The following is a 26,057-nucleotide window of genomic DNA, read 5'->3' on the forward strand; positions in this document are numbered from 1 at the left end:
TGGTACTTTGTTTTAGGTGTTCCTGTTAATAGATATTATAACAAATAATTCAGGTATTAGAATGTAAAGAGTATAGTAGAAATAGAAAAAATTAGGCAAGATAAACCTCATGGATAGGTTAGAATTATGGTTAGAAAGTATAACAGCTGCTGTGGGTATGATTTAGAGGTTATTAGAAATGACCCTTACTTCGGAATAGCTCCTTGTATCCATTTTAGTAATTCTACCAATTGCAGGCCATTTTTTAAAGATTTGTTTTTTTATTTTTAAAAGGTCATCTTTGACCTCCCCACCCTGTATTTTTGTTTCTTCCTTACCATACAGAGTCTTAAAAAAAACATGTCATAAAAGTATATTCGTAAGTACCTCACCTTTACTGCTAGATCATAAGTTAAATGTAATAAAATGAAGTTGCTGGTGCCTGGATCATTGTGAGCATTCAGTGACTGTTTACTGAACCTGCATCTTTTAGGAAAGATACTATGTTATATATATTTGTGTTGTGCTTGGTTCAGTTCTTTGGCCCTGAAAAGTGTTTAATATGTGTTGTTGAGCAAATCCTTAGGAAGGTATGAAACCTCAGGCTTTAACCAGAAAAGCAATATGAAGCTGAATGTTAAGAACTTGTGATCAGGATCAGGAGTTTTAGGTCTAAAGATTCTAGGCTCAACTTTCCTAATAGACCAAGGTGGACTCAGCCTCGCAATCATATAAGATTGGGCATAAACCTGAAGATATGAATGGCTTCTGTGGCTAAATAATGACTTAACTACACGCAATGATTAAGGAAAGGGAAAGATGCTGCACTATGTGCTTCCTCATTTAATAAAACTGAAAGCCAGAGAAAGCACAAAGTCCAAGCTTATCTAAAAAAACATACCAAAAAATTTTAAGAGTTTTTTTGGTAGAAAATAAACTACTAGAGTTTAAAATTCAGGTAAAGCCTTTATGTTAAGACTCCTTTGTATATTTTCTCAAAACCTAATTTTAACTCTTGTCCCATTGATTGAGAGAGATTGATCCATTGGCTTATGTTGTAAGTGGTAACCAGTGAGGCAGAAAGGGTCAAAGAAAAGTAGCATTCCATATGAATCCCGAAGAGAAGATCAGGCTTGTTTCTCACCCTATAAGTTTTTGTTACTGGAAAAAAAAAAAAAAAAAAAAAGAGGAAAAGAATGGAGATGAAGGATGAGGTTAAGTCTCACCTTGCAGTGTACCTGTTAACACCTCATTGCTAGGTCATTAAGATGAGTAAGTGGAGGTTTGGGGTTCCAGACTTTATTTATTTTCTCTTAAATTCAAATGTCTTTCCAGGAGTTCCTGGACTTTGTATTACAATCTCCAGATACTTGGCAATAAATTTCAGCTACCATAACCTGTTTAATAAATTTTTTTTGGCAGTGGCTTATGGAGAAAATTTTGTTAAAAGAGGAATGATTACTATGGAGGTGAAGTTAGATATGTCAAGAGATGAAATAGTGAAAAAAATAAGCAACTTAATGATTAGAATCTCTACTCTTAAAGAATATGTTTTCAAAATGAGGGAAATACTGTATTTTATGTTTCCATGTTAATCATTAATATATCCTTCATGCAGTGCAAAACTGTGGTTGAAAATATGTTAAACAGTTCCTTTTATGTAGTAGCAACTCATAAATAAATACTTGATATATCTGAACTGTGGAGACATGTCTTATATATCATTGTATTTTTAAAAATAAATTTATTTATTTATTTTTGGCTGCATTGGGTCTTTGTTGCTGTGCGAGGGCTTTCTCTAGTTGCGGCAAGGGGGGGCTACTCTTCGTTGTGGTGCACGGCGGTCTTCTCATTGTGGTGGCTTCTCTTGTTGCGGAGCACGGGCTCTAGGCGTGTGGACTTAAGTATTTGTGGTACACGGGCTTCAGTAGTTGTGGCTCATGGGCTTTAGAGCGGAGGCTCAGTAGTTGTGGCTCACGGGCTTAGTTGCTCCGCGGCATGTGGGATCTTCCCGGACCAGGGTTTGAACCCATGTCCCCTCCATTGGCAGGCGGATTCGTAACCACTGCACAACCAGGGAAGTCCCTATCATTGTATTTTTAATGTTTCTTTTTATGCCTGCTTCCTTATTTTTTTCCTGCCTTCCCTCTTGTCTCCCTTTTGACTTTATTTAAAAATATTTATTCATCTCTTGTTTATGCAAAATGCCATGTAGAAATATAATGAGTAAAATAAATGTCTGTATTAGAGGCACTGGCCAGTTGGAAGATAAGGCAAATAAAATAAAAGGTAGAACATTAAAGAAATAAGGCTATAAAAACTTCAGTAGTCCAATGAGGTCCACCAAGTAGGTTCATCAAGGAGGTCTTTATAATGGAGATATCTGACTTAGTTCTTACATCAGTTCATTGATTTATGTTTTTCATTCATTAAAAGTACTTTTGAGGATCTACTATATTCCAAGCATGGTTTACAGACACGAAAAGTTCAGAGGTAAACAATACAACTCTAGTCTGTGTTTTCATAGATCTTACCAGATAATAAAGAAAATATACAATTAACAATATTATACAACAGTTACAGAATTGTGCTAAATGTTCCGAGGAAGACCTAGAAGAACTAGTAGAGCACATAGTAGGAGATCTAATTTAGAGATCCCAGGGAATGCTTTATTGAGGAAGTGACATTAAAACAATTTTGGGGCTTCCCTGGTGCGGCAGTGGTTGGGAGTCCGCCTGCCGATGCAGGGGACACGGGTTCGTGCCCCGGTCCGGGAAGATCCCACGTGCTGCAGAGCGGCTGGGCCCGTGAGCCATGGCCGCTGAGCCTGCGCATCCGGAGCCTGTGCTCCGTAAAACAATTTTGAAGAATGAATAGGTATAAGCCAAATGAAGGCTAGAGTTATGGAGGCAAGAAGGAAGAATTTGGGTCATAGATGGGATAGCATGTATGATGATCCTAAGGCTGGTATGATTTTGAGTCTTTTGAGGAGTGGAAGGTAAACCTTTGTGGGAGAAATAGAGATCAAGTGAGGGAAGAGTGTGAGATGAAGCTGGAGAGGTGGGGAAGGGCCTATGTATGCTGTCTTGAGAAATTTTAACCTCATCTTTGCAGTCACCAAAGGGTTTAAGCAAAGGTGGCTACTGTTAAGTGGCAAATAGCATAGAGTGAAAGTCAGATAGCCAGTTACAAGGCTATCTCAGGAGTTCAGATTAAAGATAATAGCACCTTGGATTTTGTATGGTTTTGGCATTGGAGTTAAGAGAGTGATTCATTATGTATCTTCCAGGGAAAATAGACAATACTTGTTGGTTCGTTGGAGAGGGAGTGTCAAGAGGACTGTAAGATTTCTTATATGAGCAATGGTGGATTATGATATCCTTTACTGAAATGAGGAACAGTGTGTGAAGTTTAAGATTATGAGCTCAAATCTGTGAAAGTTTCACTTTATGAAAACAAATGCAGATTTTGGAGGGGCAATTTAGACAAGTGTGCAAGTGTACTGCTCAGAAGGGAAGATGAAAATGTGAGAGTTAGGGGCACAAGGAGGGATTTTGAAGCCATTGTGTCGATGTTACGCATCAAGAGGGTATCATGCTGAGTGAAACACGGCAGACAGAGAAAGACAAATACCCTATCATCTAAAATCTGTATGTTTAGATCTGGAATCTAAGAAACAAAACAAAATGAAAACAGACTCAAATGTGTAGTTGCCAGAGGGAAGGGGGTTGGAGGGTTGGGCCAAATAGGTGAAGGGGATTAAGAGGTACAAACCTCCAGTTATAAGTAAGCCACAGGGGTGTAATACACAGCATAAAGGATATGGTCAAAAATATTGTAATAACTTTGTATGGGGACAGATGGTTACTAGACTTATTGTGGTGATCATTTTGTAATGTATGCAAATGTCGAATCACTATGTAGTACACCTTAAACTAACATAATATTGTATGTCAGCTATATTTCAATTAATAGAAAATAGTGGATGTTATTTGGACCAGCAAAATGGTATTTTTTCCTAGACATGATTTTTGCCACATGGTTCCAAATACACATGTCATTCTGCTGCATGATTTTAATACAGTCAGGGACAAGTATTTTCCCCTCTTGAGTAACAGGGACAAGTATTTTTCCCTGTTGAGTAACATTCCTCTAACACAATAATGTAAGGGAGAATAATATGCATTAATTGAACCTACTTTTTAACACTAATTGCTTGTATAGTATCTGTTCTTGAATAGATATTTAGAAATTTCTTATGATGGATTCTTCTGCCCTCACTCCATGCCCCCAGAGAATGTATTTTGATGGTAATTTATTGGAATATTTGATTGGTTAAATAATGTCTTATGTCAGGCAATTTTGTAAATAACATGTCCCCCCGCCCCAAGGAATCAGGTTAAGGGTGGAAACGTTTTTATAGTAATTATTATCTAATTTGTTGCTTTAAAGATCCCTATTTTATATATCCCTAATAGTTCATTTCATCAGATGTTTATAAAATCTTCCCCATCAAAGGGTCTAACTGAAATATGAAATGTGTTAACTCATGATAATTTAAAAGCAGAGTTTGTTAAGTATCTATGTGATCTCTACTAAAGGTATTGCAGCTGACTTACTCGTTTTTTAAAAGAAACACTTCAGTGTTCCACAATCTAAATTATAGATTTTATTTTATTATAAAATAAGAAGAAGCTCTTTCTGCATAACTTTGAAGAAATTGATAAGCAGAATAGGCAAGCAGTTGGAAACTCTTCCAGTTTATTACAGATGTCACATGATCTAAAGTAAGGCTAGATTACTCTTGAAATAAATTCACAATTTAAAGAGTCAGCTCATTTTGTGGCTTCACTGATAAAATTGAAACCTCTACTGAATTGAATTATCTGTCTAAAAATGCTTCATAATGATTTAAGATACTGGTAAAATTACAGTATTTTTTTGAACCTGAAATTTCTTAAGTATCACCATCTTTATTACTTTACTACTAAGTAAGCTAGGGTCTGAGTACTGATTAATCCATGAGTTGACTTCTTTGCATATATATCCAGATCCATAGAGCTAAATAGCTCTGTGTGCTTCCTGGGAATTTGTGGATATGTATTTTTTCTCCATTTGTAAATTTATTTGGAAAAGAATGCCTTTTTTGGAGCAATCATATTGTCATGTAACTTGTATCATTCCTTTGTATCATTACTCATCTTGTGCTGTGTTTTCTTTGTCCTGAAGGAATTGCCTATGATCCTCTGATGCTGAAACACCAGTGCATTTGTGGCAATTCCACCACCCACCCTGAGCACGCTGGACGCATACAGAGCATCTGGTCACGGCTGCAAGAAACTGGGTTGCTAAATAAATGTGAGGTAATCCTGAATTGGCCACACTCTTTTACTTACTTAAATAAATCATGTAAAGAGGCCAGTATTCAATTGGGTAGGTGTAGAAAAATGTTAACTCTGTAGTACAAACACCATGATTGATGAACCATCGTAGACATTAGTAGCATAGAACTTATAACCTGACACTGGGCTGGGCACACAGTGGGTACTCAGTCTGTGTTGATGGACTGAGCAGCTGCCTGATGTATGTGCTATTACTGCAGCGTTTTTCTGTACACACGGTAGTATTCTAGGTATCATTTATTGAGTTAATTTTCTGAGAAACTCTTCGCAAACTGTTAAGTGCTCAGTAGTTGTTATTTCTTGTTATAAGCGATACTCTGAACTAACGTATATGCCGATTTTGCCTCGTGGAAATGAATAGTTTTAAAAGATTAACTGTCTTCTTACCAAGAAAAGTCACTTCTTTTTATTGATGTTTAGATTCATTTCTGTAGATTCTTGGTGAGTCTCATTTTTTATTTAGAAAAATTAGTTTCTTTAGGCTTTCAAAAGTTAAAAGTAAAAATGTTATCAGGTCAAAAAGACTCCCATTGTCAAATCTGCAAGATATATAACAACCAGCAGTTGTTTGATTTAGTTGCTGTTAATGTCCAAAGTTGCTTAAGATCCAGTAACAGTCTATATTTGAGTCTGAAACTTTTTTAGAAGAAAAATATCCCCCATGTGTTTTCTTACATTACCTTAACATTTATTGATCAAAAGCACTTTTTTTTGGGTCTATATTCTGTTCCAGATGTGTTCTAGGGACTAGAATTATGGAATTTCACAAGGCAAACATGGTCCCTATTCTTATAGACTGATAATTTAACATGTTGCGGAACATATTTGGTTCTGTTATCCTTCTTTATAGAGCAATGAAGGGAATCTAACTAGTTCTTACCAGTTTGGGAAAAACGTAAATGGATAATATTGATATTTTGACCGTAGTTATGTCAGAAGGAAACTAATACTTTGAAACCATACTAAATTCACTGTACTTTGATAAAATAAAGACAATCTTTTGTGAGTACTTTTGAGTTAATTGAGTTAACTGATTTTGACAATCGAAAATGTAGTCAATAAAATTCTATTCAAAGCCAATTTACTTTAAAGTGAACCTGTAAAATATTTCAGTTGAAATAGACATGCCAAAGCAGACAGACTATTTCTTAGAGTCAGTGCACTTGCCTCTATTTGATAGCAGGAGTTAATTCAGTCTGATCTTTCTTCTCTGCAAAGTACTAAAAGTAACTGACTTTTAAAGATGCAAACTCATTCATTTGTTGTATGCATTTCTAAGGATAAATTATTTTCTTTATTGATTTTCTCTTTTGAAGATGAACTGTCTATCTCATCTTACAAAGGAATTAAATGGTTATTTTCTTTACATCAAAATATAGATAATGTCGATGGGTCATTCAGCAGTTGGGATTGTAAATGAATACGTCAGAGCAGTGTATACAGACTTAGTTTCACAAGTTTTATTATGTGTTGATAATAGAATTATCAAATGTTTTTCATATGTGGAGTTCTGCTGTTGATTAAATGTATCCTTTACCTAGAAACCCCAAAGTGACAGAATTTCAGCTAGATTTATTTCTCTGGTTCTTTCCTGAGTGAAAGTCTATTATTCATATTTTTCCAGTAGCATCCATATTATATGGCAGAAGGCTTTCATACTCTTTGGTAAATTTTAGAGTTATCTTCAAGGTTTTCATGATTTTGATAATGCAGTTTGGAAGCCAAACCACTCTATTGTCTGCACAATCCTATATGGAGCCGGTAAAGTAAACCATCAAGGAGACTTACTTGTGGTAGACTAGCCTTAATGGATATTTATTCATGAGAGTGTTCCTGTCTCACCTTCGCATCTACTATAGATGTTTTCTAGCTTGGCTATCTCTCTTTACTTTTGCAAGCTGAGGCATTGCTGTTTACATTTTTTTCACTTTCAAGTCTTTGTTATATCCTGAAGCCCTGCCCCAACTGCTCCAAATTAGCAGTGCCTGATCACAGCCTGAAATGCATTGTTACTTTGTGATATCCCTTAAATCTGTTACCTGAAGGAACACTATTTACGAAAGGAGCAAAGTGCAGAAGTAAATGGAATGTAATATGGTTCACACTGGTCTTAAAATTTAAAAGTCTATTATTCCTTTGTGATCAGTCTTCTTCTTCTGTTCCTGGTACATCACGTTATTTTAGTTCTGTATTATTTGAAACCATGAAATTCAGTTTATACAACAGCACTGCTGATGTGACATCAGACCCAGGATGAAATGTTAGAAGAACAGTGGGCACCCCACAGTTGAGTGAGAATGAGTGAGTCTATTCCAGTCCAGTGAGCAAAGACGAGTCTCTCTAGCAAACAATCACACAATTAACAAATAATGCACTTGAAAGCCCAGATTGGCAGGTTGGCTCTTAATGAAGACCAAGCACAAAAGTCTGATCCAAAACTTTAAAAGTGCAAACAGAACACTCTTTTTCCTAACATAGTTTAAGAACAGTTCAGCAGGTGTTTGCTTTCCTAAGTGATGGAATTGTTGCCCATAATATTTATTTGCTCCTGTGTTATCAAAACATCTATGACTTATGCTGACCTAATCCAAAACACACCATAGAATTTCACTGGGACAAGAGGTAAGGAGTCTCAATTCTGCTGGCGTACAGAGAAAAAAATGCTTCCCTCAGCCAATGGAGTAGTCAATGTTGCAATTAAACAATGATTATGATAGAAAAGATGGCAATTTTAAAACGTTGAAAGGGCTTCTTTGTTTTTAAACAATAGTCTGATCCACAAATCAAACTTATGTATCGTTTCAATTCATTTATCAATGTAGAAAATTAATCAAAATGGATTCCTTCAAAGGTTATTGTTCAGTGTTAGAGTTGACCTTAGTCCTGCCATTAATTATCTGTGTACTTTTGTCAGATCATTTAACCTTAGTGATCTTTGGTTTTCCCATATGTAAGATGAGGGTGTTAAGCAGGATATTTGCAGGATCTTTCAGCTCTAATATAATATGAAATTAGATGCCTAAGAAGTTAATTTGGAGCATAACACTTTCTTTGGTTAAGAGTAGACAAAACTTTTAGGATGTTTTAGTAAACATATTGCTTTTAGTTTGCAAGCTATAGTGTAAATTGGCTGTGCTTACAGTCCTGATTGGCAGCCAGAGAAAACATTAGTCCTTATTATATTAGATTACAGTGGTTACATGGGTTAACTTCTCTTGGCATGACGTGGCACTGTTTTAAAAAAATTGAAGTAGTTAATAGTCCCTCATGCCAATACCATTTAGTTGTTTCCCCTATTGAATCATTCACACTGAGTTTAGTGATTCTGTTGGGAGTAAAAAGCAAAACCAGCAGCTTTCTTGTCACCATAAGAAATGGGTCTGGAGGGGTCATTTTGTGTCCTCTTTGGGAATAAGCTCTTGGATTAGGTAGCCAGGTTTCTGAAGTGTATGTACCCCTGAAGAAAAAGATGTGCTCTTCTGTGCTTAAAAAATTGCAGAGGTTGACCCATCATCTGTTAGAAATGCACTTGCAGGTGTTTTTCCAGAAGTGCTCATGACTCTCAGCCCCACCACGCCACCCACAGACATTTGCTTGCTCTCACATTTGTTTTGAGAATAATAACATCTTATAATGCTTTTGTTGGATTACACATTATATGGAATTTGCATTGCCTCTTTGTGACTAATATTGAATAACTTTGTTTCGCTTAATTCATAAGTAAAAACCATAAGCAACATACTGTGCTGAAATGTTTAACTGCTTTATTCAAGTGCCAACACAAAGTAATTACAAACAATTCTGGGACACAGAACCAAGCTACTGTTGCCCCTTCTGGGACTTCTCAGCCATTCCAGTGAAAAAAGTGGAGAGCAGGTTTAGTGTAAAATCTTAAGATGCCTGGGAGCTCAGGGATAGGGTCTCCAGCACACTTTCCTGCACACACAAGTGATTTTTAAAATACCTTTTGTAAATCGAAATAAAGAAATATAATACTCTTTAGAAAAACTCAGTTTTGAAGTGTGCAAGTTTTCTGACTTGAAGGTTACAAAGTACTAAACATTGCAAGTTAATGGAAATTCAATTAAACATTTGTTTTATGGACTAATCTAACTAGATGGCAGCACATAACAGCTTACTGTTTTGTTTAGTTTGCAAAAAACTTTTGTGTGTGTGCTTGTGTCTTAGAATCTAACCACAAAGCAATAAGAAACTCAAACAGGGAATCTGGTGAATTGTCTCTAAAGGATATGGCAGTTATGGAAAGAAGTGCAGATGATCTAGATGTGATGAGTAAACCAAGGTGTCATTATTCTGAGAGAAATTTGTATTACCCAGTAGAGTGAACCCTGGCAGATAAATAACATTAAAAATACCTGTGCAGCCCATAATCAGAATTAAGATGATGTGGAATTTTTTTTTGATTTTGATTTCTGCAAAAAAAAAAAATGTGGAAAACAACCAATAAAAGGAAGTAAGACAGGCTGCCCTTCTGAGTCCATTTGGAAAGTGATACAGGATTTTTTTTTTTAAACAGCAGCATTAAAGCTTATTAGCAAAAAATGACTAGTTATATGGATTTGAACTGTCTGAAAGTTGTGCTAAAGTAACAAAATATTTATTGTGACAAATTTGTTTCATACATGATTAGTATAAAAAAAGCTTCAACCCAAATCAGTAAAATGTTCATTACAATGTTTAAAAAAATAATTACAACATAGGAGATTCAGTTGCATAAAAATTGTGAAAATTGAGCCAGTACACTAAGGCATAACATTTTTTTCTTACTTTCTGATGAGCATAATGGTTTGAAATGAGTGGACACAAAACTGGAAAAAAAATACATAGTACATACGCTTTTTACCACCCAGACATTTGTTATTAAATGGACTTGCTGTTTTCTGAAGTACTTTTGAAATTATTCTATGCCCTGAACTACTTTTAAATAAATTGTAATGACTGAATCAAGCAGTATTACATGCAAGTAGATGGCACTTGTTATTTTGAAGACCAGATAAACTTTTTTTTTTTTTTACTCTCCAACCTTCTCTCTGCCAGCCATTTATTTTAGCTATTCCATAGTCCCAAATGTTGGTTAGTACAGGGTCAGCATCTTGAATTCACTTATGAGCAGGAAGAATGGACAGCTCCCTCTAAAATGTGGTTCTTGACCTAGGTTACACATTAAAATCCACTGGGTGGGTCTCAGTTTCTAGATGCCTAGGTTGTAACCAGAGTTAAGCAGGAGCTCTAAACGTATGACCCAGACATTAATACCTTTTAAACTTATGCAGCTGATTCCAAGGTTCACCAATGTTAAAAATCAACAGAAACTCAATTTCTTAACATAAGCTTAATGAGGTAGAGACAAAGAGGTGAATGGAGTCAAATATTTGGAGATGGGAGAGTAACAAAAGTAAACATTTACCTGAGAAACAAAGGTGGTATTAACTCAGAAGTTTTCATGCAAAAAATTTTTTTTAAATTGGGAAAAATGTTCTTTATTTTGAAGTTGTCATGGGATAGGAAAATGAGTTCTAAAAAATACTCTTATTTTTTAAATATGATTAAGCATTTTTTAAAAATGGGCTTCAAGGAAAACCTGGCATCTTTTTGAAAACCTTCATAGTGAGATCTCCTCTCTTGCTTCAACCATGGTAATCTATCATTTCAATTATGATATTTGCTTGCCCAAGGCAAATCTATAAATCAAAATAAAGGATATTTTATTGAGTGTTGTGTATAAGGTAATTTCTCATAGCCATTTTAGGGCTTACCATTTTCACTTACCATTCTAGGGCTAAAAGTAATTTGGTTAAATCTCCTTATGTTTATAGATGAAGAAACAAAGCTCCAGAAAGGTACCTCATAGCAGGCTATGGGCACGTTAAGGACATGTGACAGTCAGAACCCAGAACTCAGGGCTCCTGACTTGCAATTCACTTTCTTTTCATATGACTGACAGAAAGGACCAAGAGCTTGTCGGACTGCCTGCCGGCTTAGTAGCCACCTTCCTTCTTTCATTCCCCTTTCCTTATAAGAAAGCCTCTGAGGAGAACAGGTTATTAGATGATGAGGGATCTATGGAAGGAGAGAATGCAGTGCGGGGAGGGGATAGAAACTATCTTCTTTGTAACATTTAAAGAAGCAGTTGGTTGTAGCATTTGAAAACTCCGGGTGGTAAGCTTGGGCATGAGCAATGAGACCGGTTTTTTTGTGTTTGTTTAAGAGAGGAAAGAGTATTGACAATAATGAATAGGTGTGAACTGATTTGTTAAATATTAAGAATGGGGTTTGTAACAGAGGGTAACTTTGACAGTCATAAGTCATTTATGATTCTTTAGTTTAACTCTGTAAGTCTGCAGCCCTGCAGATCTTTGTAGAAAAAAATAAAAACGCATCCCTATATTTAGGGACACTGGATGAAATATTTTCAGAAAATGAGATATTTCAGTGGAAATTCTTTTTTTTTTTTTTTTTTTAATAAATTTATTTATTTATTTTTGGTTGCATTGGGTCTTCATTGCTGTGCACGGGCTTTCTCTAGTTGTGGCGAATGGGGGCTACTCTTCGTTGTGGTGTGCGGGCTTCTCATTGCAGTGGCTTCTCTTGTTGTGGAGCATGGGCTCTAGGGCATGCGGGCTTCAGCAGTGGTGGCGCACGGGCTTAGTTGCTCCGCGGCATGTGGGATCTTCCCGGACCAGGGCTTGAACCTGTGTCCCCTGCGTTGGCAGGCGGATTCTTAACCACTGCACCACCAGGGAAGTCCTCAGTGGAAATTCTTGCCTAATATGTCACCACTTTGAAAATGCTTAAAGAAAATGGGGTCTCCCCCAGCAGAGGCAGGTACTTTGACTTGTCAAATTTAAGTTGGACATTTTCTCTTAGTTTGGAACTGCCACAAAATAAGCCCTTTCATGTCCTCAGTAATACCAAACCAATGCAATCCATCTGTTCTGCTAAATTATTTCTAGTTCCCTAACCAAAGGCACTGCTTTTTCATGCATTTTATCATGATTTTATGCCCTTTATTATATTTTACAAAAGGTTCTGATTCCTCCAGGGCCAATGAGAACTGATTAGGACACTGGCCTCAATCCAGGCTTTGAACAGAGGAGGGGAAGGAATAGAACTATTTCCTTTTTTCCCTGCTCCTTGGCAGAAAAAAATATGAATCTATACCGTGTGTGTGCTCTGTGTGTGGGTAGGCTGCATTTTATCCTGTCACAGTATGACTTTGTAGATCATGTTCAGAACATTCCTTCTATAATCAGGTTGCATTAACAGGCTTTAATTCAGAAAGACTACTTCTTTAGGAAAAAACCACGGTGTGTTGTGATACTCAATGATATGGTCATTTTGAACAACTTTAGTCAAACTTCAAACGTGAATGTATACTGTTTGGGGCTCTGATCTAATAAATAAGATCATATTCCTCGGGTGCTTAGCACAGGGTAGGCGCTCAGGGCGCATGAGTTCCTTTCCTGCTTTCAAGGAAGAAACTACTTGAGTGCAAGTCACGGAGAATGGAAATAGAATAATGAATACCTCCTACATGACAGCGTTTCTTTACTAAGAAATGGAAGGAAGAGCTGTAAGGTTTCTTTCTTAGACTTATATTGGCAAGTTACTTAAGACCTATATTTGCGTCTCAAGTGAGAAATACCCAGGTGGAGACCCATGCCATCCTTTATATGCGTTGAATGTCCGAATATACTCGATTCTCAAAAATTCTTTTGGTCAGACTCATAGATGACTTTAGCTAGGCATCCTGCAGGCTAAATATCTCTGAGAACGGAAATCAGTATCTCCCTAAATTACAGTTATCAGAGCACTTTATCCTATTTTCTGACTCATTGTGCTCTTGACCTTTGGCTCAAAAGCACATCATGAGACAAAATTGAAGGAATAAAGGGTACACAGGAAATAGAAAATATGGGAAGGGATTAAACGGAACTATCTATATTTAAGCATAAACACATAACTTAATAAATTACTGATGATGATACCAGAAAATGAAAACTGTTGGAGACCTCAATTTGAGAGGAAAAGTAGAATGTGACAATTTTAAGACATCTGATAATAGTGAGGCAAAACGAACTAATCAGAAAGGAGAGCTGGTGCTATTTCAGAATTTTTAGTTAGACATCCACGGAGTTCCCACAGCAGTGCCTCTTGGAGGTATAAATCTCAGAGCATGCTTTCTCCAGATCCTTTCTCCAGGTAGAAACATGTTTTCATATTGAACTGGTTTTCACTGCCCTCTTTCTGTAGAAACATGTACACCCTGTTTGTGGGTCTTGTTCTCCAGCGGCCTTAAACGCAGAAAGTGATTGTCAAGAATTAGTGCTTATATTTAGCGTAAATATTTTTTAAAGAAACATATTCTATAATAATAAAAAGAGTCATTGTAAAATACTTCCTGGGAATCAAAAAGAAGTGTGGTGGGGGGAGGTGAAGAAATCAAAGGAAATACTTGTATACTTTGTTACATTTTAGTAGTGAAGGGGAGGTCTTGAGTATACTAAAAAGTAATACTCTTAGAGTAAGTGAAAGCTAAATAGGCTGGGCCAGATGCTCTATCCTTAGTGTTAGTTAACTGGTATTACACAAGGGAATGACTGAGATTCAGCAGGTGTTCTCTTAAGATTTGTCAGTTCTTGAGCTACTGTCAATAATTGAATCTTGTTAGCAGATTATTTTTCAAATGTGTGGTTGAACATTCAGCCTGAATACTAGTGGGATTGTGGGAGAATGAGAAAGGAGTTAGGACAAGCATGGAATGTATGCTATGTAAATATATATGACTACTTTGTGAAAACATAAAGATATATTTATTACTAATGGTATTTAATGTTACACCAGAGGCAAAAATTCAATGTAGAGCTGAAAAATATCTTTATAGAAAAGGAGAAAGGGAAAAAATGATGGAGCTTTATGACCGTAGTCCAAACATGGGTCTGATAGTTAGCTACAGAGCTGGCATTGTTTAAGATAAAGATGTTTCACTGTATCAGCGTATAAGATGGTAGTGGCTATGGATTTCATAGACTCATAGAAGTGAGAGCTGGAAGCCCTGTTATTTCATGGTGTTCACTATTCTGCCAGACTAGGACCGGCTGCCGCAGTCCGGTTTCCAGTGTGCTGCTCATTCTAACATTAGATGACTCAGACCATGGAGTTACTACTACTTATCTTGGGGGATTTTCCTCCAGCTGAAATCTCCCAGTTAAAATGTTTCCCTTTAATAGTGACTTAGAACTTTCTCTTTCTCATTACTTGTCATTCTGCTTCTTTGGTTGTTCTGGTCTTCCATAAATGTCTCCAAATCTAATGTTTACCAGCAGGCCATCTAGGTCAATAACATGTTTGTTTATTGATCAGAGCAATGGTTGACCAGATGGCCATCATAAATTTGCCCTAGTCTTCAGCATTACCTACCTGGTTTAATTTTAACATTCAACGCCTACCTGGGAATAATTTCTCTAAAGCGTATTTTTATTTTTCTGGAAATGTAAATGGGGTGTCAAACACAGGGAACTTCAGTGCCATCACAAAGAAATTCCATAAGCATTTGTTTATTCAGCACATAATGGCATAGTGTCAAGAAGTTTCTGTTTTACATCACTCCTGTTACCTTCTTGTTACCCCTTGGGTCCCTCACCATTCCTTTCTCACTGTGACATGATGATTTATTTTCAGTGACAAGCACCTCTACCCAGTAAAGCTCTAGGAAGTGTCAGTGTATCGAGGTTCTCCCTGCCTGCCCCCTCAGGGAACCACGCAGCAGCAGCCACATCACCTTAAACTAGGGAGACTGAGCATGGAATTGTCTTGGTCCTGAGAGGTGTCGTTGTCACCTTACGTTTCCACGTCAACTGGTAATTCATGGTCAGGAACATGAAAGGACAGGATTCCCTGAACAGATTCTCTCTGAATTTTACTGTAGTTCTCTGCTAATATATTACCTTACAAGTGTCTTGTTTTGATAGATATTTTAAGTAAAATATTAACACGGTTTGGGTAATTTTAGGAAAGCACAGCGATTTTTAAAATAAGGCTAATTAACTTCATACACCAGCACGTTTATTGGGCTCAGAGATGTGCCAGCTGAGAAATGTGACCAGGAAGAACACTTTGTCCATTGACTGACTGAGATTTAATTTATGTACAGTTTTGTCTGTGTTGAAGGGCCATTCTTTGTTCGCTGAAGTGAACGTTTCTGCCTAGCATGGGTGTAAAAATATTGACTGAGTCTATAGAGTGTCTCAAACTGTCTCTGATTAAACAGCAGTTATTGTTTTTGTTTAATTTCCATTCTGTCACAGACTAATGCTTATATAAAATAAATTAAAAATGAGATACTACAATAGTGAAATAAAAATTGAAGACATACAAGATTATATTTGATTCAACAGACATAAAAATACTCTGTCAGATTACTATAAAAGTTTCTAAATATTTATTCTCAGCTTTATGCAGACCTCATCACAGACCATTCATAAACACTTCCTGAACTGTTACTGATCCCAGTGTTACATATTTTGAGTGACATTGGTCTAGACGAACACTGTTGTGTGGTGCACACACATGAAGTGATCAGCATATGGGTAGTAATCAAATACATTAAAATGTGTTGGTATTTACTTATGTCCTTTAAGAAACAATAAGGAATTTGTTTCAACAAGTTCTTTGGGTGAGTGTGTAAAGTAAGAGTTGAATTTACTTGTTAGCTAAGCAATAGCTCCTGTTTGTTTTTAAGTTGGTACTTTTACAAAGGAGTTAACTATTAATTAATTATTATTAACTTTTTTGTTTGATGCTTTACATAATTATTTTATTTCATTTGTTCCTCACAGTAATACTATAAGGTAGATGTTATCTTCTTTTTTTAATAAATTAATTTTTACTGGAGTATAGCTGCTTTACAGTGTGTTAGTTTCTACTGTCAGCAAAATGAATCAGCCATACATATACATATATCCCCTCCCTTCTGGACTTCCTTCCCATTCAGGTCACCACGGTGCATTAAGTAGAGTTCCCTGTGCTACACAGTATGTTCTCATTAGTTATCTATTTTATACATAGTATCAATAGTATATATGTGTCAATCCCAATCTTTTTTATAGATTTTTTTTTTATGCCAAAGAAGAATATGCTTAATGTCGATTGCCCACTTAGGCATAAGCAATCCATTGGATCTGAACCTTGCATACACTTATTTTTCAAGTATTATTATGGTACCTTGTTAATGCAACTCCGTGTCACACTCCTACATGATGAAACTCCGACCATTATTAATCATCTTAAATGTGACTTGGGGTCTTATTTTCTCCTAAATGTTGTCAGTGAAGTACTGTAGGTCTCTGCTGTTTTCTTTCAGCGAATTCAAGGTCGAAAAGCCAGCCTGGAGGAAATACAGCTTGTTCATTCTGAACATCACTCACTGTTGTATGGCACCAACCCCCTGGATGGACAGAAGCTGGACCCCAGGACACTACTAGGTCTGTATGGGCCTCCATTCTACTGAGAACAGCACATTCCAGCACTATCATTAGTCAGCGCTGCTGTCAGTTCAAAATACTTGGCAAGCAGTGAGACAAAAAATCAGCTTTTCCAACAGCACTGCTCTGTGGAATGAGTCGTTTACAATAGAAGTCAATGTAGATGAAGAAAATCCCGCATGAGAAAAAATGACACTGCAAGTTTCATGATGTTTACTTTTATTTGAATAGCATTTGTTCACTGTGTTTTAGCTGATAGGAATAAATGCACTGTGGAGTTTGCTTGCTTACATTTTTAGACTAAAAAAAAACAGTTTTTACGTTCTTTATGCAAATTTATCTTCACCTTTCACATTTATTTTGTGTCTTTCAGTTCTTTTTTCTATGACCTTAACAGACAAAGGGTATAATACAACTTATTTTAAGTGAAAACTCCTTACTGCTACACCTAGAACACTGTATTTTATAGTAAGATTGCATTTTAAATCTTAATATTATCAGAGTTTAAAATCAAATTTATGTTTCACGCTTTATATAGACTTTATATGAGTGTTAGAAACAACAGATTTTGAAGAAAGTTCATGATAAAACCGTATTTTAATGGAAACAATCTATTAATTACATTTATTCATAATCTTTTACAATGCAATAACAATACATGACATGGCAATGTATGACAGAAAGATCATGTTTTAAGTGTTTTAACTAAAAAAGGCATTTGAGGACTTTTTTTTTCTTGCCCCTTTCTTTCAAATAAGCCTATTGTGTCAGTTCCAAAGTATTGGACTCTTTCACACAATTCAGTATTATTTCAAAATGATTTTATGTTAACTGGTCCTAAACAATTCAAAAGCAAGTGTATGACATGTAGTAGGCAGGCATCTTGGAAAGCAATTATAAGGGGAAATTAACAGTTACCAATTATAACGCTAAAAATCTGCCCTTTTAAAACAAGTGACAGGCATCCCTAAATTTATGAAGTAAAGGTATACGGTTGAGTGTATGTGTGCATGTACATGCATGCAAGGTAGGGAGAAACTGACAGAAAAGGGAACACAGAAAAATTACTCAATTTTTAGAAAGCGTATTATGAAAATTTGATGATGAAAATCAATTTGTATAGTAGAATTAAAGTCATATATGGACTTCCCTGGTGATGCAGTGGTTAAGAATCCGCTTGCCAATCCAGGGGACACGGGTTCAAGCCCTGGTCTGGGAAGATCCCACATGCCACGGGGCAACTAAGCCCGTGCGCCACAATTACTGAGCCTGTGCTCTAGAGCCTGTGCTCTGCAACAAGAGAAGCCACCACACTGAGAAGCCCACACACTGCAATGAAGAGTAGCCCCCGCTTGCCGCAACTAGAGAAAGCACGCACGCAGCAACAAAGACCCAATGCAGCCAATAAATAAATAAAATAAATGTATTAAAAAAATAATAAAATAAAATAAATATTCAAATTTCTTTTAAAAAAGAATTAAAGTTATATAGTAACATAAAGGACAGTGAGTCAATCTAAACATATATAATCTGTGCTTTTTTCTTCTTTCTGTTGAAGGAATCCATCTCTGCACATGCAGATCTTTACATAAAGTACTTCTTTTGCTGTGGATACTGTCATAAATGTCCTTATTTTAACATGAATTAATAATTCCACCCAGTTTACCAAAATGATGAAGTAAACCAAACAATAACTTTCATGGTCTTCTGTGATCGAAATACTGATGCATTTTAAAGATAGGAAGCTATGTCCATTTTGATTATTGTTAATTTAGTTAAGAGAAAACAAGTAGAAAACCTTCCCTATTTCTTTTCTTTTATATATTTTTAAACTAGCTCTCAAACTATTATTCAACCTAAGCATAGGACTAGGTACTTTGGATTTAGTTAGGATAAATTTACACATAGGTGTTTAGATGTTCCAAGACCACCATTATTCCACATTTTAAGAGAAAGGACATATTTGTAAAAGAAATGAAATTTAAACTCCGGCAACTTTGAACTGTTTTACTTATGAAACATGGCAATACCACTTTTTTTTTAAAAGAAATTTGACACTTTTGAGAAAAACAGATTTTCTCAAAACACATATCATTTAAAGATTTGATGATTTAGAAATGAATTCTAATATATAATTTAGAACTTGGACAGAGGTCCTTTTCAAATATGTATGCAATGAAAACACCAAGTACCAATTATTTAATTTTTATAGTTTTGATCCAAATGGCCATTTATCTCATTAGTTCTGAATATTTAATGTGAGATAAAATTCATACAATTGATGATTTTAGAGTCAACTTTAGATACACATGTGGAGTTCCATAGGCACCTCTCAGGGATCAGTGCAACGATGTCAGCCTTGAGTGCAAGCTGCAGGAGTAGAGGTAACCAAGGATGTTGCATTGCTAGGTCTTGGTATTGAGCACTAAATTCCTCTTTGATGATGCTTCTGAACTGTATCAGTTTCTCTCATGAATCCAGAAACTTGGCCGATTTTCCTCAATTCAGGGTCTCAGTTAAAAATCCCATTCTTTTAAAAGTTTAACTTTTCATAATTTTTTGTTCTTTGTGAAATTTGAGTTCTTGTGGCTTGTTGTTTGTATCTAAAAGACCAGATTGAAGCTGCCTTGTATGAATGTATAGAAATTCATAGCCATCAAGATATTTTCTCTCTCTTTATCCCTTTCTTTTTCTCTCACACATCCTCTTCTTCCTCTGATCCCTCCCAACACAGATGGTGAGGGAGGGGTTGTCAATGCACACACAAAGTAAACTGAAATTTATTCAATTCTATGAATTCTCTGAATTTAATTGATACTACTACTTTTGATAGTTATGTTCTGGAGTTAGGAGAAAGGATTTAAACAAAAGTTCATTATGACCGTACACATCAGTCTTCGTATGTTGAAAGACATCTATAGCTTATAAAATAATTAGATTTGAAAACGGGCAGTGTTTATCTCTTTAAATACTCTAGACCCTGTAAGGTGACACTTTTCAAACATTCTCTTTAGTCATTTCTGGTGAGAGGTTTTTCCTTAGCATTAATATTCCTGTCATTCTTACTACCAGTTTTCGTTATCTTGTGGCTAGCCAGAGCTCAGTCCATGCGTGAGGCAATATAACATTATTAAAAAATAAATTGAGTCAATTCAGTGAAATAAACATTTTTTGCATACTACTAAATTTAAATTATTGATTAATTTGGTTGTTTAATATTATTTAAACAGTACTAAACTAGATTCTCCTCAAGTATTAAATCATTTATTTTCTGTATTCGCTTAGAGTTTAAGAATTTTTTAGATTACTTTAAAAATTACTTCAGTACACTGTAATATTATCTTTAACCTTTTTCACTGACTATGGAATGAAGAGTTCAGACATTAAAATATACATTATTATATATTTTAATTTCACATATGACATATGAATACATCCTTGCAAAATATTCAGTGATACAGAAATATCTTTGTTATAAGGAACAACTTAAGAAACTTTTTACCCCTCCCCAAGCAATCCATAAATTTTTTTTTTTTTTTTTTTTTGTGGTACGCAGGCCTCTCACTGTTGTGGTCTCTCCCGTTGCAGAGCACAGGCTCAGTGGCCATGGCTCACGGGCCTAGCTGCTCCACGGCATGTAGGATCTTCCCGGACCAGGGCACGAACCCCTGTCCCCTGCATTGGCAGGCGGACTCTCAACCACTGCGCCACCAGGGAAGCCCCCATAAAATTTTTTATGTATCTTTTACTGATGTCAGTATTCCAGTTTTAATATTTTTTCATGATTTGTTTATTTTTTTGTTGACTTTTCATCTTTTTTCTGTGAGGCTCCTTATATATAACGAGATATCTTATTTTTTCATTTGCACTTACATTTTTATCATTTTCCATCTGTTAGCAATTGCATGTGAAAACTCATACAATTTATTGTTTTCAAAATAAACTTTCTTCTGTGACAGTAAAATCTATTTAGACTTTTACTGACATGATGTGAATTCCATCACAAACCTGTTTTCAATTTTCATTATTTATTTCATTGATCATCAGTAGAACAAATGAATTAGGATAAGTGAAATTGAGGTTTGTACCTGGTTTTACCACGAATCTCCTGAGTGACCCATATGCGTCACTTCAGAGCTGTTTAACTGTGATATAGAAATGTCCACTGCCTTTCCTTTAATTACTTTGCAAGACAGATTTTAGTCTTGGAGGTTTAGGAGTAGTAATTTTTTGTTTTCTCTATACATGTAGTAGATAATGTAGAAAATCAAAGTGCAGGTAAACAAAAATAATTAAAAATTCCATAAAATCTCAATTCCAAAAGATAGTCACAAGTAAGATTTTGGCATTTACTTTAAAGATACATTTATATGTATATTATATAGATCCCCAAAAGGTTATCCTATTTATAGTGATTTGTGACTTATTTGTTTAAAAAATTGTGAATGTTGGAGAGGTTTATAGTATACTTGGTCTTAGCTATATCTGAAGTAGAACTTAAAGATAGGTCTGTATACTTAAAGAAATGCTTAATATTTGGAGCATGTAAAAACTGACAGTGTATTTCATAAACTTTGTGGCTCAAAACATTACACTGGAAGGATACACGTAATGAACAGCTGAGTTATTTATGATAAGTTATAAACAAAAAAGGTATTGTGATAAACATCCTGTAGGGCAGTTGAAAAAAATCTTGAGACTCAACTTTCATAAGTATGTGTTTGTTCATGTGGGGTAAAAGGCTCTACATGTAATAATATATGCATTAATTTGCTTTGTGTTCTTAACTATCTAAAATTTGATCAGTTTCCTTCTGAGTCAAATGATAAATACGATGTGACATATTATGTGTTAATAAACACCAAACATTTTTTAAACTATAATTATATTCCAATTTATATATTTTTTCATGTCTTCTTACTGTGTAGGTGACTCTTCTCAAAAGTTTTTTTCTTCATTACCTTGTGGTGGACTTGGGGTAAGTATGAGTTTGTTTACTGCTTTTTTAAAAAAAATTTTTATTGGAGTATAGTTAATTTATAATGTTGTGTTAGTTTCATGTGTACAGTAAAGTAAATCAGTTATACATGTATCCACTCTTTTTTAGATTCTTTTCCCATATAGGTCATTACAGAGTACTGAGTAGAGTTCCCTGTGCTATACAGTAGGTCCTTATTAGTTATCTATTTTATATACAGTAGTGTGTATATGTCAATCCCAGTCACTCAAATTATCCCTGCCCCCTTTTCCCCCTGGTAACCGTAACTTTGTTTTCTACACCTGTGACTCTGTTCTGTAAATAAGTTCATTTGTACCATCTTTTTTTTAGATTGTACATACAGGCAATATCATATGGTATTTGTCTTTCTCTGTCTGACATACTTCACTCAGTATGACAATCTCTGGGTCCATCCATGTTGCTGCAAATGGCATTATTTCGTTCTTTTTTATGGCTGAGTAATATTCCATTGAATATATGTACCATACCTTCTTTATCCATTTGTCTGTCGACGGGCATTTAGGGTGCTTCCATGTCCTGGCTATTGTAAATAACACTGCAGTGAACATTGGGGTGCATGTATCTTTTCGAATAATGGTGTTCTCCAGATATATGCCCAGGGATGGGATTGCTGGATCATATGGTAGTCATATGTTTAGTGTTTTAAGGAACCACCATACTGTTCTCCATAATGGTTGTACCGATTTACATTCCCACCAACAGTGTAGGAGGGTTCCCTTTTCTCCACACCCTCTCCAGCATTTATTGTTTGTATATTTTTTGATCATGGCCATTCTGACTGGTGTGAGGTGATACCTCATTGTAGTTTTGAGTGCTTTTTGACCATCTGTATGTCTTCTTTGGATAAACGTCTATTTAGATATTCTGCCAATTTTTTCATTGGGTTGTTTATTTTTTTGATATTGAGCTGCATGAGCTGTTTGTATATTTTGGAGATGAATCCCTTGTTGGTTGCTTCGTTTGCAAATATTTTCTCCCATTCTGTCATTCGTCTTTCTCTTTTGTTTATGGTTTCCTTTGCTGTGCAAAAGCTTTGAAGTTTCATTAGGTCCCATTTGTTTATTTTTGTTTGTATTTTTATTACTCTAGGAGGTGGATCCAGAAAGATCTTGCTGCTATTTATGTGAAAGAGTGTTCTGCCTGTTTTCCTCTAAGAGTTTTATAGTATCTGGTCTTACATTTAGGTCTCTAATCCACTTTGAGTTTACTGCTGTGTCTGGTATTAGGGAGTGTTCTAATTTCATTTGTTTACATGTAGCTGTCCAGTTTTCCCAGTACCACTTATTGAAGAGTCTGTCTTTTCTCCATTGTATATTCTTGCCTCCTTTGTCATAGATTAGGTGACCACAGGTGCGTGGGTTTATCTCTGGACTTTCTATCCTGTTCCATTGATCTATATTTGTTTTTGTGCCAGTACCATACTGTTTTGATGACTGTAGCTTTGTAGTATAATCTGAAGTCAGGCAGCCTGATTCCTCCAGCTCTGTTTTTCTTTCTCAAGATTGCTTTGGCTACTTGTATGTGTTTCCATACAAGTTGTGAAATTTTTTGTTCTAATTCTGTGAAAAATGCCATTGGTAATTTGATAGGGATTACATTTAACCTGTAGATTGTTTTTGGGCAGTATAGTCATTTTGACAATATTGATTCTTCCAATCCAAGAACATGGTATATCTCTCCATCAGTTTGTGTCATCTCCAGTTTCTTTCATCAGCATCTTATGGTTTTCTGAGTACAGGTCTTTTGCTTCCTTAGGTAGGTTTATTCCTAGGTATTTTATTCTTTTTGATGTGTTGGTAAATGGAATTGTTTCTGTTTACTGCTTTTAAATAACATAAAATTCCAAAAATATATCCTTTGGTTTATCTGGTCAGTTGTGTTTAAGGCTGTTTCTCAGTAAAAGTTATGCTGGACTTCAGGTTATTATGGCTACATACTTTGTAGGACTCAATGCCAAATGAAAATAGAGATCCCTTTGTTCAGAAATTATTAAGAATTTCAAGATGGCAAAAATACCAAAGTAATCCAAACTTGGGGCCCTGCTAAATACAGGTTCCTGTGTGAAGCCACTTTGCTAGACTTTTATATTGCTAGAGAAAAGGTAATATGAGAGGGTTTATAACGTAGTTTCATAGCAGAATTCAGTTTTCAGTAGAGTCATACTGAGTATGCATATGCATTATATTCCTGGTGAAAATGGCATGAACTTCACAAAGCACTTTGCATTGTGGGACATTTTGTTTGTGAACCTCCTGAGGCCATTTTTGTCTTCAATAATTAACAAAGCCTTTTTAACCCAGGATATTTATACCATATTTCAAGGACAAATTTGTTCAAATCCAACAATGTATGAAGAAAAATGTCTGCATTTTTGTGGATGATTAGAACATACCCTATAACCTGCAGTCTATTTAAAGTTAACCCTTACCAGTAACAAGCCATCATCCTGTAGAACTGAGTGCTAACTCATGTTAGGACAAAGTAATTCTAGATCAGGTCTCCAAGGACTAAGGAATTTAAGTCAGTTAAGTTTCTTAGATATTGAAGGAAAGAACACAACTAGTCCTGAGTACGTTTTAGGTGATATTTTGCTATAACTAAATTTTATACAGGGAAATCCCATACATTTTCAGCTAATTCTGTCATTTTAGTGATGCTAGATTTTGCAAGGATAATCTTTCTATTCCTTCACCTGTGACTCTGCCTTCTAGAAATAAAAATGGCAACTACAACCAATATCCATTTGGACTTTACAGTTTACCAACATGCACCTGAGGTTTGTAATTATAACGTAGTCATAATTATTAACACCATTTTGCCAATGAGAACCTGAAGGCTCAGAGAAGTGAGGTTATTTTGCTGAAGTTACTTAGTAAAAGCTGAAAGGCTGAAGGTATGAGGTTGACATGCATGTCCATGTGGAGGAGTTCCAAAAGAGCATTTTAGGTCCTTCCAGCGCTCTCATCTTCAACAGACCAGCACAGCCCCTGGAGCCTAGCAGTGCATCTGTGTGGCTAATGGTAGTGTGGTCCCCTTGATGGCAGCTCACCAGTGAGCTTTGCTTTTTGACTCCTAGGACAGGACAGTCACCATCCCACATTAATCCATGCTCATTTTTTGCAAACCTCCAGTGAAGCCAGGAGCTTACAGAGTCATTCTAGAAAGCAGAGAATTTACTGACTTTTAAAATGGGTTTCATTGGTTTCTGCACTTATTTTCTGACATCCCAAGTGGCCATTTTTAGAGAATGGCTGATTACCTACAAATGAGGCAAAGAATGAAGCAAAGTTCATGACTACTTAGTGGGGATGGTAATGGGGAGGAAATCAAAGCTGTGAAAAGAGTGGTGATCATCAAACTCCCACTCACATAACAAGTACATTTAATTCATGATGCAGAGTTGAAATGAGGACAGTTCGCTAGGACCCGCTTCCCAAGTCTGACCTCTGCTGTGCCTATGACTCACTATGCCTTGAACATAAAATACATGTACTCAACTGTGCTAAACACATACCAAGTAAACTTCTTATTCTTTAGCAAGAACTGCTCTAGTAAACTCTTAGAAGTACCCAAGGAATGAATAGTGACTGCTGCTTCTGGCACAGTGGGTGTCATAGAATAACACCTAATCAGTATGGTGGTAGCAAAGGTGGTGGATAAATCTAGCTTGCACAAGCAGAAGCAGGAAGAGTAAGACTGGACTAGTTTGACTCCATCACTGCTGGAAAGTGCTGGAGAGAGGCACCTCTGTTTTTCAAATTGGCCTATAGGTCTCCTGGTGGTGTTTATGTAGGTCTAGGTGAGTGTGTATGTGTTGTGTTGTGTATACCTATGCTTGTTGATGCTCTAGAGAACTAGCTTGATTCAGTGTTTTGGGGCTTTTTTAGGAATCAGATTGTGTTCTTAGACATTCAGGAACCATCTTGACTCCTAAGATCTTTGGTTTTGATATAAGTCCTAAGAGAAACTCGGTCCTGTGGATTTGTATCCATCTAAATTTTTACTTCCAGGACAGTCCAAGACATATTAAGTATACAAAAGATACCCAGTATGAACATGGAGTGGCCCAGCTTGGCAACATGGGCGCACACCAGCAAGCTTGGAAACCACTAAAATCACTTTTGTCTTAAGGCATTTCTTCCGGTTCATATT

General features: G+C 35.9%; 1 protein-coding gene across 7 annotated transcripts in view; it reads left to right on the plus strand.

The window, feature by feature from the left end:
• The window catches only part of HDAC9 (histone deacetylase 9), an 825,073-nt gene that overhangs the window by 497,691 nt on the left and 301,325 nt on the right, over positions 1-26,057 (plus strand). For all 7 annotated transcript variants that reach the window (XM_032642337.1, XM_032642308.1, XM_032642307.1 and 4 more), the window contains 3 exons: positions 5,209-5,342; positions 16,765-16,885; positions 21,814-21,863. In XM_032642337.1, coding sequence (XP_032498228.1) covers positions 5,209-5,342; positions 16,765-16,885; positions 21,814-21,863 — 305 coding nt within the window. The remainder of the gene's footprint in view (positions 1-5,208; positions 5,343-16,764; positions 16,886-21,813; positions 21,864-26,057) is intronic.

The sequence above is a fragment of the Phocoena sinus genome, chromosome 9, assembly GCF_008692025.1.
Source record: "Phocoena sinus isolate mPhoSin1 chromosome 9, mPhoSin1.pri, whole genome shotgun sequence".
NCBI lineage: Eukaryota > Metazoa > Chordata > Mammalia > Artiodactyla > Phocoenidae > Phocoena > Phocoena sinus.